This window comes from Moschus berezovskii, chromosome 17, assembly GCF_049115385.1.
Source record: "Moschus berezovskii isolate FMDL1 chromosome 17, NW_MosBer_1.0, whole genome shotgun sequence".
In the NCBI taxonomy this organism is placed as follows: Eukaryota; Metazoa; Chordata; class Mammalia; order Artiodactyla; family Moschidae; genus Moschus; species Moschus berezovskii.
The window spans coordinates 45,786,580-45,805,022 of record NC_142476.1 but is presented as its reverse complement, the minus strand read 5'-3'; the positions used below and the strand labels follow the sequence as shown (position 1 = coordinate 45,805,022).

General features: G+C 48.4%; 1 protein-coding gene across 3 annotated transcripts in view; it reads right to left on the bottom strand.

Moving 5' to 3' along the window:
- The window catches only part of CAMTA1 (calmodulin binding transcription activator 1), a 989,569-nt gene that overhangs the window by 671,867 nt on the left and 299,259 nt on the right, over positions 1-18,443 (bottom strand). For all 3 annotated transcript variants that reach the window (XM_088845426.1, XM_088845425.1, XM_088845428.1), the window contains one exon: positions 8,730-8,797. In XM_088845426.1, coding sequence (XP_088701552.1) covers positions 8,730-8,797 — 68 coding nt within the window. Of the gene's footprint in view, positions 1-8,729; positions 8,798-18,443 lie in introns of those variants that run through there.

Genomic DNA, 18,443 nt, shown 5'->3' with positions numbered 1-18,443 from the left:
GTCACTTCAGTCGTGTCCGACTCTGCGTGACCCCATAGACAGAAGCCCACCAGGGTCCCCCGTCCCCGGGATTCTCCAGGCAAGAACACTGGAGTGGGTTGCCATTTCCTTCTCCAATGTGTGAAAGTGAAAAGTGAAAGTGAAGTCACTCAGTCGTGTCCGACCCTTAGTGACCCCACGGACTGCAGCCTACCAGGCTCCTCCATCCATGGGATTTTCTAGGCAAGAGTACTGGAGTGGCTCGCCATTGCCTTCTCCGAAAGACTTCTCTAGATGCCAGCATAGAATCCCCCTACCGGAAGCGGGCTGCCTCCACTGATGAGCCCACTGGCGAGAAGTGGAGTGAGAGGACAAACTCTCCTTTAGCAAACAGGGAAGCCTGAAGAAGCATCTGAAACTGACAGATCAAGAAAGAGCAGAACAAACATTGAAAAGTCAGGAGGTGAATATCAGAACGGAAAGAGTGGGCGTTCCTGGGAAGTGGGATTGAGCTGTAGGGCAGAGGGCAGCTACTTCTTACAAGCCTTTTCAGATCAATTTGATGGATTAAACTACACGCATGTGTGCTAAGTCACTTCGGTCGTGTCTGACTCTGAGACCCCATGCACTGTAGCCCACTATGCTCCTCTGTCCATGGGTTTCTCCAGGCAAGAATACCAGAGTGGGTTGCCATGCCCTCCGCCAGGGGATCTTCCCAACCCAGAGATTGAACCCAGGTCTCCTGCATTGCAGGTGGATTCTTTACCACTGAGCCACCAGGGAAGCTTCACATGCCTGTGTATTTGAGATCAAAAATAAAAGGAATAAAAGAAAGCAGAGACTGGAGTCAGAAGCCGGCAGCTGCCTAACCCAGTGAGACACAAGACACAAATACCCACTCCCCCGTCTCTGCTCCCTCCCAGGAAGCAGATCCTGGACTTGCATTCCTGGCTCCAGGAAGTGAGGAGGAAGGTGAAAGTTGGCAGGACACAAGAGGACACACGAACCCCAGAGTGTGACAAACACCCCATGCCCACTCACAAAAAGGGCAGCCACTTACGGCTGTGCAGCCAGAAACCTGAAGGAAGGCCTGGTCTGCTCCCAAGGGCACCAGGGACCAGGGTCCTGGGCAGCCAGGACTCCTGCCTCGGCCCCCTTCCTGGGCACTGAGGGGGATCAGTGGCCTCCCCATCTCCTCTGGCTTTGACACTCTGCATCCTGTGATTCTGGGAAACACACCAAAATCTGGGGCAGTCCCACTTTGATACCGTCGAGACACCAGACATTTTATCAGGATCCAGGTCACAGCTTCTTCCCTACCTCATTCAAAAACTTGTCCCAACTACTGGGGCCCCCAAGGCACATGCCCTCCAGGAGGCCAGGGGCTCTGAGGCTCCTCAGGAGTCCTGAGCCAGCAGCCGCCACCCACTGCTACTTTTGTTCTTTGATTAATGATAAGACTTTGGACTTTGTCAGGAATTTGCTCAGTGCGTTAGGAAATGCTGAAATGGATGTAACATGACACATCGTTATGCTAATTTGATAGCAGGTTCCCCAGTTCAGCAGAATGCAAAGGTCACCACATTGAAAGCATGGCCGACTTGGTTTATTTCTTCTTTTGTAGGACAGAGTCCCGGAAATGATCTATGTATAGAGCAGACCTCCATAGCACCTGCTACACACATACACACACACACACACAAGACCAATCCCCAACTCCCCACTCTACCTGGCTGGACACAGCTACACAGGCAGCTCAGGGAATCTTTTTCCTTTAATTATTGTAAAATATATATAACGTAAAATTTTCCTTTTCTAAGTGCACAGCTCAGTGGCATTAAGTACTGATAAATTCACATTGTTGTGTGGCCTATACCACCATCCACGCACAGAACTTTTTTATCCTCTCAAACTGAATTCCGTCCCATCAAACACTAACTTCTTATCCCCCAACACAGCCGCTGGCAACAACCATTCTACTCACTGCCTCCATGAATCTCACAGCTCTCAGCATCGCCTGTAAGTGGAGTCAGACAGTATTCACCCTCTTGTGGCTGGTTTATTTCACCGATCAGAATGTCCTCAGAGTTCATCCATGTTGCTGTCTGTATCCGAACTTCACTTCTTTTTAGTTCTGGGAATGTTTTAATCCCTCAGATGGGATCTCCACGTGATCTGTGCAACTCCATTCTAGTCACTTCCCAGGAATAGGGGCTTCCTCAGGAAAGTCCTAGAACTGCCCCAAGGAGCAGATGCCCTAGAGGTAGCCAAAAAGGTCACTCTCCTGTGCCACTTACAGAGGTCCTGGCCAAAGCAGCCCACCTGCCCAGGGACTCAACTGGGGCTTGATGAGACTGGATTTCTGGGTGGAGCACTCTGCCCACACCTGGTCCCACAGCCCAGCCCCTCTCTGCTGGTCTGCACAGGTGCCAGCCTGCTTGCCCACAAGCTTGCACCCCACCATGCACACCCCTCATCAAAGCTCCTGCTCCTCTGTGCACAAGCCCTTCAGAGACAACAGAGGTGGCACGGCCCTGCCCATAGGGAGCACGCTGTCGTCCCTCTGGGGAGGCAAGGCTTCCACACTCGTGATCACTCAATTGTCAAAAATGGATGACAAAGAACCTGGGCTACAGAAGCTGACAGCAAAAAGGACTCCCCGTGTGCTGGTGTGCCTGGGGGGCTCCAGGAAGACCTCAAAGCCAAAGGATGGGCAGATTGGGCTGGACATGGGCATTGGAGGGGAGATCAGTGGCTGAGTAAAAGCCAAAGCAGGGGACACAGAAGGTGTGTCTGGAGAGCAGTAGCAGCATCCTAACTGCAGTGGGTACTTTGTGGTGGGTAGTCAAAGAAAATGAATGATAAAGGGAGGTGGCGGAAATGCGCTAGGACCCTGAACACAGCACTGGACTCCATCCCATAGGTTTTTGAGAGCAATAATGCAATGAAAGGAGTGTCAGGGAAACCAGGGGGAGGAAGTCCAGCCTGGAGAGGGATGTGGTTGGAGCTGTTCAGTTACCCAAGAGTGATGCAGATGGCCAGGGCCAGGCCACAGAGACAGAGGAGAGTAAGCGTGTGAATTAACAGTCTGAAACACCGGCAGAACCAGTGACTAATTCCATCCAGGGGAGGAAGACAAAACCACGGAGGAGGACAAGCAGTAAGCCCTGGAGCCTTTAAGATGAGGCGGCTTTTCTGAGAGCAAGGGAAATCAGAGAGCAGAAACAGTGCCGGAGCGAGGGCAGGAGGAAGAAGGAAGATGATGAGTTTGAGATGATACTCTGACAGCCAGCTGTCCAGGAGAGAAGTTCAGGCTTGGGGAAGGTCCACAGAGGGTTAATAGTCAAACCCTGTAGTTCTTAAGAGTCCTGGGAGGGAGAACTTTGGAGGAAAGAGCAGAAGACCCAAGACCTGCTCTCACTATCAGCATGGGAAAGACCCAGGGTGGAATATGCAATGGACCTGTGGGGTCCTGAGAGCCCAGAGACGAGGGTGGGTCTCCCGCTGAGTCCCCTGGGTCTTCTGGAAACTCAGGTCTCACTTTTCTTCTCCTTTCCCTCCGAACCCCTCCTTCTACTTAGTTGTTTTATTGGTTATTGACCAAGAAGCATTCAGTGTTCATTATAGGAAAATTCTATTATTAGACCTTTAGTGTTTCAGTGTTAAGGTGCTATCTACATAAATCTAATTAATTAATTAGATAATTAATAGCATTTTCCAGCCTCCTAACAGATACAGACAAGATTCCTGGGAAGGAAGTGTTTTCCACTCCATTTTGAGCATCATGTGTCCCTGGCTTCCAAGGAAGGTTTCATGTTTCCCAGGGGAGGAGAAATAAATTATTGGGCTTGCTAAATTTTGCAGCCCACCTGCCTGGGCTCTGCTGGGCTCTGCTCTCTGCCCTGTTGGGGAGCGTGTGCTTCTCCACACTGCCTGCAACTCGGAGGCTAGATCAACTCCAGAGGTCAGCACAGGACCCCAGAGCCAAGCTCACCAGCAAAGGGAGGCTGGGTCTCCCAGGTGGTTCAGAATCAATGAAGATGGGAGGTAGAAAAGAGTAGTGGGACCATTTGCGGGGCCACCTTCACATCCCACACCAGCGGAAGTGTAGCCTCAAAGCTAAGATTGTAGGCTTTGCTGTAAGATAATCCTGGGTTCAAAATCTAGCTCTCATATTTGGCTGTGCCATCTTGGACAGATAATACACCCTCTCTGCATCTCATGTCTGGCAGAGCTGCTGAACAGACTTAAAAGCCCATCACGGAAGTGCCCCAGAGCACAGCACTAGGAAATCTATACGAGACAAAAACAAAGTGAAATAAAACCAGATCTCTCCCTCCACAACCTTCAGACTCACTCTTACTCATTTCACAAATATTCATGGAGCACCCACCATGTGTCCAGCAGCACTGCAGGCACTGGAGAGACCCCTTGAACAAGCCAGACCGAAAATCCTTCTCCTTGTGGTACTTTTGGAGGGAAAGGAGGTCAGGTGATGAATAAGTGAATTAAATAAACAGGGGAACTACACCATGTCTCAGGTAGTGAAGGGCTCTAGAGAAACAGCACACAGGAACAGAGGAAAGGAATTCCTGCTGGATGGGAAGGGTGTGATTTTTAAAGCCTGTGTTCATGGAAGACCTCATGGAGAGAATGACACCGAATCAAGGCCAGAAGGAGGAGCTGGAAGAACGTTCTAGATGGAGGGGCAGAATCTCTCGATTCTAAGATTCTAAATTCACGTGGCATGGTGGGGAGCGTGGAGTCTCCTGGGGTCTCCCAGTGGTATTATTATAGTGCTGAGCACACAGCAAGTGCCAAATAAAGACGTCCTGAAATGTGATTTTTCAAGCTGCCACTTTCAGAAGGTCCTAGTTGCTGATAATATGATACGGGGCTGCTTCAACAATCTGCGTGCAGCCCTGTTGTGGTGACGAAGTCGCCCCAGGGGCCCCCAGCCCTGGGAGCCTCCTGCAGCACACCTCATTATTAAACAGGTGAGCAGGGCTCCCAGGACCTTCGCTGTAATTAGGGCAGGATCTGAGCAAGGACTCTATTTATAACCCCCAGCCACCAGCAAGCCAGGGAGACGACGAGCGGGTCCCTCTGCAGCTCCTATACCAACATCTATATGTGAACTGATTACGACAATTAATTTAATAGGGATTCCTCCACACAAACAATGTATCATTTTATTAGGAAACTCTATAAATGTCAGTGGTGCAATTCATTTTTATTAATTTTCTGAAATGAAATTAGCAGTGGCGGTGGCAGCGGCAAACAGAAGTTGTATTGCCTCCTCATTCAGCAGAGTATTGGTGTCATTAATTCCTTAATACCAGGAGGCCGGTTTGCATGAACTCAGCAGTTAACTGCACCAATTAATTTCAATACAAGAGAAGGGAGCAGGGTGGGGAGATCCAAACTCAACCCAACAACTAATTTAGGAAGGTCCTTGAACAACCACAGCAACTTTTCCGCCTCCTGGGACAAGAAGCTTTCAAGTGTAAACACGGACTGGATGTTACAGTACTAATAGGAATCATTCTATCTTTACCCTCCACTTTCAGAAAAGAAACTCGTCCTTCCAAAGCCTGGAGAGATCGTGGCAAGTACATACCAAAATCAAGGCCAACAGGAAACCTGGGGACGGCCCCTTGCAAACAGACCTGCTTGGGCACGGACCCTAATAGCATGCAAAGCAATATCACAAATACTATCTCATTCAATCCTCGTCGTGACCCAGTGAAGACACAATCAACATTGTCCTCTGTCTCATGCATGAAGAAGAAAAAATGGAGCTTTGAAAGGGGCTGAAACAACTCTGTTAAAGTCATAAAGGTACTGAGTGACGGGGCCATGGCTCAGATCTGGATATGTCAATATCAAAACCCTTATCCCTTCTCTGCCGCCAGGCGCCCCACCTTGTGCCTCAAGACAGGAAGGCTCTTGGCTCTATTTATACTCCCCCAAAGTCAAACGAGTCAGGCACGACCATGAGTGACATTCACTTTTCAACGGAAACCCGAATTCAGGCTGAAACACAAGGCAGGATCCCCACCCTGTCGTGACGTCAGGGAGCATCTGCAGCAGGATTCGCGTCCGCACATCTAAAATCAGATGTCTAGCCCAGGATGCGTGACAGAGAACCTCGCTCTCTGGCTAAAGAGAAGCTCTTTACTTCCACTTAGATTCAAGAAGTGTTTGGCTGGGGAATGAAGGGCATGTGGAGAGCCTGGAGGCTGCTCAAGATGAGGACCACGGTGGGGAGTCGGGAAATGGTGCCAAGGTGGAAATCAGACAGACTTCCTCCTGCCAAGAGAAACTAGAGCAGCGGTTCTCAAAGTGGGGTCCCCAGACAGCCACACCCCATCATCTGGGGCTTGTTAGACATACAGAGGGTCAGGCCCCACCCGGACATCCTGAATCAGAAACTGGGGGTGGGATCCAGCATGTTACTGGAGCAAGCCCTCCAGCTGATTCTGATCCCTGATTAGGTTTGGAAATCACTGCCCTGTAAGAAGGTGCCCCCAAAGAAAGGAGAGATGAGAGGGCCAGGCTCTCCATAGTACAGGACACAGCTGTGCTCACAGACAGTAGATGGGCATCACATTCGCTCTCCCTGCCCCAACTCTGACCACCCTCTAGCAAAGAATGTACTTCTTGGCCTCATTCTTTCTGGGCTTGGCCACAGGAATTGCTTAGGCTAATGGATTTGCAAGCAGGTGTGACATACGATGGGCTTACCATGTGGCACTAGTGGTAAAGAATCCACCTGCCATTGCAGGAGACATAAGAGACGTGGGTTCAATCCCTGGGTTGGGAAGAGCCCCTGGAGGAGGGCACAGCAACCCACTCCAGTATTCTTGCCTGGAGAATCCCATGGACAGAGAAGCCTGGTGGGCTACAGTCCACTGGGGCCACAAAGAGTCGAACATGGCTCAAGTGACTTAGCACACATGCACCCATGTGACATATGATGCCACATCCAGGGGGCTTCACTGTGCCTACATGGACTGCCTTGGCTTTTAAGCCCCTGCCATTCTCCATGAGAACCAGATGTCCCAGACAGGGAAGTGGGGGTGGGGAGCAGGGGGTGGGGGAGGCTTCTAGGCCTAGGTCCTACAACAAGAAGACACATCGAGTGGTCCTGAACCCAACCCAAAACCAAAGCCAACCCACAGACCCATGAGCAGGAAATAAACATCTATTGTTATAAGTTACTTAGTTTGGAGATTGTTTCTTACAAGGCATTATCACATCAAAAGCTGACTAATACAAACCATTTGATTTTATAGCAAAGAAAACCATGGACCCAGAAGGCTGAGAAGTTGAAGAGATCCTACAGAGGGGTTCAGGATAAAAGGTAAAGATCAGAGTCAACCTCTACCCCCACCTGGGGATGCAAACCTCAGGAACTCACCTCCCTTTCCTCAATATCCTCTGATACACTCTTTCAAAATGGAAATTTTTGTCCTCATCTAATGGATGTGTGTGTGCTAAGTCACTTCAGTCATCTCTGACTCTTTGTGATCCCGTGGACTGCCCAGGCAAGAATACTGGAATGGGTTGCCATGCCCTCCTCCAGGAGATCTTCCTGACCCAAGGATCAAACCTGCATCTCTTATATCTTCTGCATTGGCAGGAAGGTTCTTTACCAGTAGGCCACCTGAGAAGCCCCAGCTAATGGATGTTAACCAGTAAAAACCTAAATGTCATGAAGAAATATTTTAAAAGACCTTCTAAACTGAGTAAATATCTTTCTTCCGTGGCTCAGAAAGGACAAGGTCCTCAAAAAGGTCAAGCTGATGGCCAGGTGGGCAGAGGGCACACCCCCACCCCTTTCCCTGGTCTCCCAGTTAACAAACAGGGAATTTGGTGCTTCTGGACAAAGGAAACAGACTGGGCTTTCCACCTCTCAGGTTCAAATCCACAGCCTGGTTATCCTGTAAGCTGTGCTCCGGCTAGTACCACTCAAGCTGTTAAACATCTGGGCCCATCACCACTAATAGAAAACCTTTGGCAACTGGAAGAGAGTGGCTGTGTTTTTCCAAAGCTCTAGGATGGAACATACCAAAAATGAAAAACTGAGAACTGGGGAGGAGAAGAGGCTGCCTTTAAAATCAACCCTAAATCCCAACATCCCCATTCTTCACAAAATAATATCACTCGCACTGACAGAACACAAGTCAGCTGAATCCTCGCCAATTCCCTCTGTTCCCAGGTGGTGAGATGAGTTTGGTGTCCATGGCAGTTGGCAGGTTCACGGACACGGACTAAATAATAAATTGCAAACAGCCATGCCTTTCTGATTAGGGAGATCTTAACACCATCCAGAAAAACTGGACTTTCAGTTTGTGAAACGTGTTGAGATGAAAGTGAACAGTTAAGGTAGTTTCTCTTTGTGAAAGTACATTTATAGAGAACATCGATGGCACTTTCCCCAAATAAACTTCCCCTGACAGTCCTGCCTGCCAAGCCTTTCCAAGCACCCAGCTGAAGGATCTAGCCTTAAGCCAGCAGGTTAAAATTTCCAACTTGCATGATGGCAGCTGCACTGGTTTTAATCCATCCGACTGCATTCACTACCACGATCTTGAGCCAATGAATGAGACCTCAGTGTCACAAGCTATCAGGCACAACACGGCATTCTGAACGTGCCCATGAATGAACTGACCAAACCAAGTAATCAATGAAAATCAATACATTTACTGCACATATTCAAAAAACCAGGAGATCTGGGACATTACCTTGTCTTAGGGGAGGTGGTTAGCCATTCTTCGTGTTTCTCAAATGTTATTAAATAAGCTGCAATTTCCTGAAACAGAAGAATAAAAAGATAATAACAACAATTAGCTCACTTCGGATCCTGAACGGTAAGAAGGGTGGTTTTATTTATTTATTATTTTTTTTTTTTGCTATTTTCCCAGCCGCCAACCTCTTTCGTGAGGTTGGAACCTCATCTCTGGTGGAGAAATACTCAACTTGGACTGCATTTCTATTTTGATTTTTTTAAAAGACCTTTCCGTTCAACCTGCCATACCGTAATAATCAAAGCACCGGGTTTCAAAAGATGAGTTGGTGGCAAGGACAAAGATATCTCTCTGTGGAAGGAAAACATCAGACACCGTTCCAGCTTCTAAATGTCATTAATTTGAAGCAGAAGAAAACACACGCCAACAACAGGTCTCCACTCGTGCAAGGTCGGAACTGGAAAGTTTAGTCAGTCTCCCTCTGAAACTGGAGTAACCTTTCATCATTGTCACAAGGAGCGTTGCCTTCTCTCAGCATGAGCCCCGAGCGCCAAGCCAAATCACACAAAGATTAAAAAAAGGAAAGAGAAAGCCATGTTACAGAGACAGAGACGGCGAGACAGAGAGAGAGAAAGGGCGGGCAGGTGGTGGGGGGTTAACCTTTCCTACTTCTGATAATCTACCGATGAGCGCTTCAGAAAGGCGAGCCGTGTCAGCAGAGTTTAAGGCAAAGATGGAGAAAATGTGGGCACCTGAAGGTAAATTAAATATTTATAAACACAACAACATTACTGCAGATAGAATTACTGATTTATTAATCATTTCCATAAAAAGCCAGTGGGTGACATCCACATAAGTCATCGCTCGGGCTCCAAGGCATGATATGGCCCATTACTTCCAGCTCCAAAAGGACCTGCTGACGTGAAATTGGCAGGAACTGTAAGTTAAATTAAGGCTGGACTGGTATGCCGTTCCCTTGATCTTGGTGATGATACAGCACGGAGCTGCCTCCCTCGACAACCAGAAAAATGCAGGGAGCCGGCCTCCCTTCTCAACTTCCTGTGCCACAGGGGTTCCAGAAGCGCTCCTGGGGATGGAGCAACCGTCAGCCTCCTCCAGACTTGAACGTCAGGGCATGGACACCAATGCCGCAGAGACGCTAAACTTAGCCTTGAAGGAAAAGAAGAAACACTACCAAAACCAGGAAACAGGGCAGGTCAATGTAGAAAACACCACCCGGGCCACACAATATGATGGTCACAGGCCCAGATGGGGGTCAGGGTCTCTCATCACAGTGGAAACTGGCCACAACCACAAGCTAGCCATGACCGCTAACCAGAGTCCCAGCTACATCAGTCCTTTCCCCAAGAAGCTGCGAAACAGAAACCTATGGCAAAAACAGAGTTGCTTTGTACAGATTTGTTTTTTCCCCCCTCTGGCAGTGCTCTGTGACAACCTTGAGGGCTGGGATGGAGTGGAGGGAGGGAGGGAGAGTCAAGAAGGAGGGGACATATGTATGCTTATGGCTGATTCATGTTGCTGTATGGCAGAAACCAATACAACATTGTAAAGCAATTAATTAATGGCCGCCTGATATGAAGCACTAACTCATTGGAAAAGTCCCTGAGGCTAGGAAAGATTGAAAGCAAAAGGAGAAGGGGGAGACAGAGGATAAGATGATTAGATAGCATCACCGACTCAATGGACACGAGTTTGAGCAAACTCCAGGAGATGGAGGACCGGGAAGCTTGGCATACTGCAGTCCATGAGGTCACAAAGAGTCGGACATGATTTAGGGACTGAACAACAACAATCCTCCAATTAAAAATTTTGAAAAAGATTTCTATTGTTGATTGCAGTTAAAGAAGCTGATCAACCAGATCATTCTCTTTCCTCTCCTTGGACGATGTCTTCCCTAAGGTCTTATCATAGACAGATATTGCCTCCCCAGGCTGGCCCCCCTAACTCACCATGACAGGGCTGGCTGCCCATCCTCAGTGTTCCCATGGCACCTGGCACCTTCCTCCAGCACGAAGGATTGATCACTCTGCATCCTAATGGCTTGTTTACTTAGATAGCATCCCCCACTGGTCCATGTACTCCTCAAGGGCAAGGACTACTTCACCACTGATATATCCCCAGGACCTAACAATGTCCTGATAAATGTTCGTTGGATGGATGAATGGATGGGTGGGTGGGTACATAGGAGGGAGGTGTAGGCACTGTAGAAATAAAAGTGCTTATATAAGGGAGGGATATATGTATACACATGACTGATTCACATTTTTGGATAGCACAAACTAACACAATATTATAAAGCAATTATCCTCCAATTTAAAAAATATTATAAAAAATCACCAAACTTCGAACTACTGAAATTCTAACATAATGACTTCTTTCCAGCAATAAATCCTATTGTCTATAATGCTATGATTTACTTTTTCTAAAAAGGTAGATTTCTTGGTGAAAAAACAGTGTATATATAAGTAAGGGTGTTTGTGTCTGTGTCCTAAGTATGTTGAGTGTTTGTATACATTTATTACTTAAGATAGTTGAGTGTTCAGTGCTCAATCGGGGCTACTCTTTGAGATCCCACAGATTGTAGCCTGCCAGGCTCCTCTGTCCATAGGATTCTCCAGGCAAGAATACTGAACTGGGTTGTCATTACTTCCTTCAGGGGATCTTCCCGACCCAGGGATCGAACCCTTGTCTCCTGTGTCTCCTGTATTTGCATGCAGATTCTTTACCACTGCACCACCTGGGAAGCCTAAGAAAGCTGAAGCAAGTGCTTAAAAGCAGCAAAACCCAGAAACTCCAAGACAGACCTTTACTGGTGAGTTAATTAACTCTGGTCACCGGGGAAGGTGATAGAGTCTGACAGTGAAGAGCAAATGCTCTGGAAGCAAACAGACCCAGCTTGGGCGCTGGCTCTGACACTTACTCACTGACTGGCCTTGAGCATGTTACCTGACCTGTCCAGACCTCAGTTTCCTAGGAAACTGAGATCAAAGCACCTCTGGGTAGTTACAAGGAGAGAAAATTCTTAATACCCTGTCTGGCATATAGCAATGCCCAACAATCATTGCTGCCACGATTATGATTACAAGATCTACGTGGTACAAGCCACCTCTACGGAGACCCCTGATGAGGCAGAAAGTACCAAATGGTCCAGTCAATCCCCACCCTCTACTTCCCTCCACCCCCAATACCCACCATGAATGCTAACATCAAATGACTCTTCAGAGTTCAGTTCAGTTCAGTTTAGTCGCTCAGTCATGTCCGACTCTTTGCGACCCCATGAATCACAGCACACCAGGCCTCCCTGTCCATCACCAACTCCCGGAGTTCACTCAAACTCATGTCCATTGAGTCGGTGATGCCATCCAGCCATCTCATCCTCTGTTGTCCCCGTCTCCTCCTGCCCGCAATCCCTCCCAGCATCAGAATCTTTTCCAGTGAGTCAACTCGTCGCATGAGGTGGCCAAAGTATTGGAGTTTCAGCTTTAGCATCAGTCCTTCCAATGAACACCCAGGATTGATCTCCTTTAGAATGGACTGGTTGGATCTCCTTGCAGTCCAAGGGACTCTCAAGAGTCTTCTCCAGCACCACAGTTCAAAAGCATCCATTCTTCGGTGATCAGCTTTCTTCACAGTCCAACTCTCACATCCATACATGACCACTGGAAAAACCATAGCCTTGACTAGACGGACCTTTGTTGGCAAAGTAATGTCTCTGCTTTTTAATATACTATCTAGGTTGGTCATAACTTTCCTTCCAAGTAGTAAGTGTCTTTTAATTTCATGGCTTCAATCAGCATCTGCAGTGATTTTGGAGCCCCAAAAAATAAAGTCTGACACTGTTTCCACTGCTTCCCCATCTATTTCCCATGAAGTGATGGGACCAGATGCCATGATCTTCGTTTTCTGAATGTTGAGCTTCAAGCCAACCTTTTCACTCTCCTCTTTCACTTTCATCAAGAGGTTTTTTAGTTCCTCTTCACTTTCTGCCATAAGGGTGGTGTCATCTGCATATCTGAGGTTATTGATATATCTCCCAGCAATCTTGATTCCAGCTTGTGCTTCTTCCAGCCCAGCGTTCCTCATGATGTACTCTGCATCTAAGTTAAATAAGCAGGGTGACAATATACAACCTTGACGTACTCCTTTTCCTATTTGGAACCAGTCTGTTGTTCCATGTCCAGTTCTAACTGTTGCTTCCTGACCTGCATACAGGTTTCTCAACAGGCAAGTCAGGTGGTCTGGTATTCCCATCTCTTTCAGAATTTTCCACAGTTTATTGTGATCCACACAATCAAAGGCTTTGGCACAGTCAATGAAGCAGAAATAGATGTTTTTCTGGAACTCTCTTGCTTTCTCCATGATCCAGCGGATGTTGGTAATTTGATCTCTGGTTCCTCTGCCTTTTCTAAAACCTGCTTGAACATCTGGAACATCAGAGTTAGTTGGTATCAATCCTTCCCCTTTTCTACTGGAGCCCACCTTGTTGCACAGAGCACTGGGAACTAACAGTGGCTGGAGTCAGGAAGTGGATAAACTGGGTCACTTTTTAGGTGCTCATCTACCTGAACTTCAGTAGTTTTGATATCTGGGGGAATGGTCTACACCAACTGGAACCCCTGGGACCCAGGCTCTTGCCCAGGCTAAGAGCTGAGAGCTAAGTGACCCCTAATAGTCCAGAAGGATGGGGGCACAGAGCACCCCAGCCACCTCTAAATTCATCACAGTGTTCCAAAGACACAGAGCCCCAAAGAAGGCCTTCGTGAACAGGCAATGCTTGCCCCAACCTGTCAGTGTTCCCTACTACTGCTACTTGTGCAAGGAGAAAAATTCCCTGGACTGCTTATTGCATTCACAATTCGCTCTACAAATGTTTATTGAGCACCCAGTATGACCAGCCAGTGAAAAAGACCACATGAAGTCTGTCCTTAAAGAGCTCACAGCCGAGGACAAAGACAAATCAATGTAATAGTGGGGCTTTCGTGTCATCACAGGGTCAACTGTCCTGTCAACTCTGCAACCAGACCCAGTGGGTCATCTCAGGCCTGCCAAGCTGCCCTGCAAACAAGCAGAGGCCCCAGGGAACCACACCAATTCATGGACTGTCTGCGAGGACCAGCTACACCCTCCTCCACTCTCAAGTTAACAGGGACCCCCCACATACATATATGCCCCTGGTGGAGCACCCATCCCCCTTAAGAGCAGCCCCTCCAAGCAAAGGAAACTGAATGCCTAGCCCCAGGCTCCCTATTCTGTGATGCTCACCTTAGCTAAGCCTGAAGCTGGACTTGATCATGAGGGAGCATCGCTCTGCTACTGCCTGACTCCCAGCTGGACTGGGAGTGTCTGGGTCACCTGTCTGCTCCCCGACCCAGGCTGCCCAGGCATTTCCCTTTTTCTGGTCTTGGTCTGTTTCATCCTCAGATGGGCAGACCATGGGCCAGACTCTGCTTCCACAAAGCTTAGAATTCTGTTGGGGAGATGGCTAGGCACATCCCAAAGAACCACACAGAATAGTAGATGTTAAAGAGTGTGAAGAAAAGTGAGACCCATCATGATTCAAGAGTCATCTGGGCTGTGAAGGGGAATGATTTCCGAGGGAAGGGGGATTTCACCATCTGTGTCATTGTAACAGCTGACACTGGCAGAGTGATGTCCAAGGCCAGCGAGTGCTCCAGGACTTCACACAGGACAGTCTCACTTAATCTTCAAAACAAACGATTCAGTGGGAACTGTGCCCATTTTACAGGTGGGGAACCTGAGGCACTAGGCAGTTCAGTGACTTTCCCAAGGTCACATGGCTACGCTCTGCATAACTAGAAACTGAATCGATGTGGAATGGCTCCAGAACCCATGCTCTCCACCACTGATCAGGATTTCTTAAAAGAACAGCTACAATGTGTTCAGAGGGAGGAAATGAAACCCTGCCCGTGGACAGTCATGCTTCCCCCAGCTCAGACTAACAGTCTCCTGGTCTCTGCTGAGCCAGAGTCACCTCACTGCCCCACCCCCCTTCAGGGGACTAGAAGCAATGAGACTGAGCATCCGTGAGCAGGATTCTCTCCTTCCAGCAGGATCAGGCTCCTTTCCACCCCAAAACTTGTGTATGATTCATGGGATCATCTATTTTGGTGACAGGAGAAGTTTCCTATATCCAGGAACCATTTGCTTTAAATGCCTTACAATATAGACAAAACAGACAGAGAGAGACGCTCTAGCTGGAGAGGGGTAGAGGTTTTGAAAAACGGCATCTTCAGCCCAACTTTCTGGCCCTCCCCACTCTTTCCCTGAGGCTCTACCAACCTAGGGCTCCAAGGAGGACAGATGGAAACGCAGATCCGGGCCATCTCGTTTGCATAGGGCAGGAAACAGAGGCCCAGAGTCAGGCAGGAACTTGGCCAAGATCACATGTTTGTGACAGCCAAACTGGGACTCGGGACTCCCCACCCCAGTACAGGGTGCTCTTTCCCCCTCATTTGTGGTCCCTCATATACAAGTCAGGCCCAGGAAATTCACGGAGTCCTCAAACCAGAAGAGAACATGCCCCAGCAAAGTGAAAGCTGGGACTCGAACAAAATCACATACACAAATGTTCCCAGCAGCATTGCTCACAATCCCTACTGTCCATCAACAGACAGATGGATAAACAGAATGTGTTCTCTCCACACGAGAGGTTATTCAGCCACAAAAAGGAGTAAAGTTCTGACACATGCTACAACATGGATGGACCTTGAAAATGTGCTGGTGAAGGAAACCACACAAGACTGCGTGTTGTATGAGCTCATTGACATGAAATGTCCAGAACTGGCAAATCCATAGTGATAGAAGATAGGTTAGTGGTTGCTAGGGGCTGGACGAAGAGGGGCCATGGGGAGTGACTACTAATGGGGGTTGTGTCTCCTTTTGAGGAGACGAGATTGTCTGGAAGGAGACAGTGGTGAAGGTTATATGCAATATCGAGAATATACTGAATGCCACTAATGGGAAATTTTATGTGCATTTCACCACAATAAAAACAAGAAGAAAGTGCGGACGTCCAGCTCAGTGCAGCCTGGCATGAAGAAAATGCCAGCCCTCCCTTCCTACAAAGTCGGACCCTGCACCCATAGGGCCACCCTGCATGCCTGCAAGTCTCCTCCAGCTCCTCCCTGGCTCCCTTGGGATCTCTCTCTTCCTGGATCCTAAACACTGCATCAGTGCCGAGAAGAACGACTCAACTGTCAGGATGAAGGAATTCACTGCAGGATCCAAAGCAAAGACTGTCCAGCTTGCAGATTTTAAATGTTTAGTTTGTCCTTTGGATGTTCAAATAGAAAAACTGCTGCCAAGATACAATGTCTGTGTGTGTCGGGGGGCTCCGGGAATCCCACAGGCCCCTGTATCTGCTTGGCATCGGGTTCCATTCCTGCAGACCAGGGAGGAAGGTGGCCCCTCCCCAAGTGAAGTGAAAGTCACTCAGTCATGTCCGACTCTTTGTGACCCCATGGACTGTAGCCCATCAGACTCCTCTGTCTATGGAATTCTCTAGGCAAGAATACTGGAATGGGTTGCCATTTCCTTCTACAGAGGATCTTCTCAACCCAGGGACTGAACCCTGGTCTCTGGCATTGCAGGCGGATTCTTTACTGTCTGAGCCACCAGGGATTTCACTGACCAAGCCCCACTGAGAAGGACAGAGTGGGCAGGACTGCTGCCATTGTTGCCTGATCACACGCCAGGTCGCTATGTATCTCTGTCATCCAAAGTCATGCTGACCGCTCACTGTCCAATTGCCAGGTGGGGCTGGTCCTGTCTGCCCCCAGGTGATGGGTCTGGCGGAGGACTGCAAAGCCCATCTTGGTGGTGAGCCAGCTTGGGCCAGCAAGGCTCAGGGTCATCGTCGGAGGCTGCCCTGGGACTGAGAGATGGAAACACAATGTGCCACCTGGTTCCCCTGCCCCTTTCCACCTCAGCTCCTGTGCGCTGATTCTTCCCACATAAACTTCCTGACCTTGTTCATAGGCCACCTCTTCCAGGGAGCCTTCCCCACTGTGTCACTCTAGAATGAACTCTAGCTTCTGGAACCTTCTCAGCAGTGGTTGCACCACTCTTGGACCCCAAGTGCACTGTGCTTTCTGGGGCTAGTTTACATGCCTGGCAGTTCTCCCTTTCTTGTTTTTCAGTGTCTGGGGAAGGTCTGAGCCTCAATCCCTCCATCACCAGAGCCCTGAGCGGTTCTTGTATCTGAAGGTGACTGTTGGCAGATAGAGACTGATGAAAGAATACAAAGTTCTCTTCTAAAAGATGCAGGCAGAAAGAGCCCATGTCTGAGCCAACTTTGCTACAAGCTGCGGGGTTGGGGGTGGAAAAACAAAGGTGCACCTGCCATCAAGGCTCAATGCCCTACATGAAGAGGCTCAACAGAAATGTTATGCAAAGCTCTCCACATCCAAAAAGGCAGTACCCGGCCAACCCATCAGCACCAGGAAAGCACTGTCCCCAGCAGAAACAGAACGTGAGCCAAAAAGGCAAGCCATGGGTGTGACTTTTTAATTATAGAAGACACATTTTTTAAACAGTATAAAGAAACAAGAGCAATTAATTTAACAATTTTTTTTTCAGACTTCCCTGGGTGGTCCTGTGGTTAAGAATCTGCCAGCCAATGCAGGGGACACAGGTTTGATCCCTGGTCCGGGAAGATTCCACATGCCTCGGAGCAACTAAGTCCTTGGGGCATAAATACTGAAGCCAGCATGCCCTAGAGTCCATGCTCCACAATAAGAAAAGCCACCACAGTGAGAAGCCTATGAACCACAACTATAAGGTAGCCTCTGCTCACTGAAACTTAGAGAAAGCCACACAGCAACAAAGACCCAGTGCAGCCAAAAATGAATAAAAGTTTGAATAATAATAATATATTTTTCAATATATTTTACACTTTAATCCAATATATCTAAAATATTATGATTTCACTAGTTCTATGTTTTTAAAACAGTCATGAGCTATTTCACAGTATTTTCAAACTAAGTTTCCAAACCCCAGAGTGTATTTCCCATTTCTGATCCATCCCAGTTAGGAGCAACTGTATTGCAAGATCTGGACAGCTACCTGTGGCCGCCATGTTGAGCAGAGCAGCTCCAGATACAGACATCACAGGAGCCTGCAAATCTCAGCATGCCTCCTGGAGCCAAGCCTCCTGCCTCCACAGGGCTCAGGTGGAGCCCAGGTGTGAATAAAGAGGCAGCTGCAGCAAACCTCTGCCTTTGAAGCAGGGCTCACTGGCCCCCTGGTCCACCTCGGAGGTGAGGAGTAGTGTCCTGCCTCCGAGAGGCTGTGCCTGTTTGGAAGAGGATATGTGATTCTCAGAGGAGCTGGATTCACCATTTCTCAGCCTGAGCACACTGTCACAGCCATTCCTTCTCCAGAAGTCACTCCCTGATGACACCCCTTACCACCGCCCAGACCAGAACTGACTCTCCCTTCAGCAATTTCCTCTGAAGCTGCCCTCAGAAAAAGAACTGGGCCCTCCCAGGTCTTCCATCAGTTCTCCCTGGGGCAGTCCATTCTCAATCTGGGTGTCCAGTGTCAAGGAAAGAGCAAAGTCAGTCTTCAGGGGTTTTTAGTGCTTATTGGGACAAATTCAACAAACAAATGAACAAAAGCAACAACCAGTATACAGAGATATGTTTTGTTTTTTTATTCTCCGACTCCAAG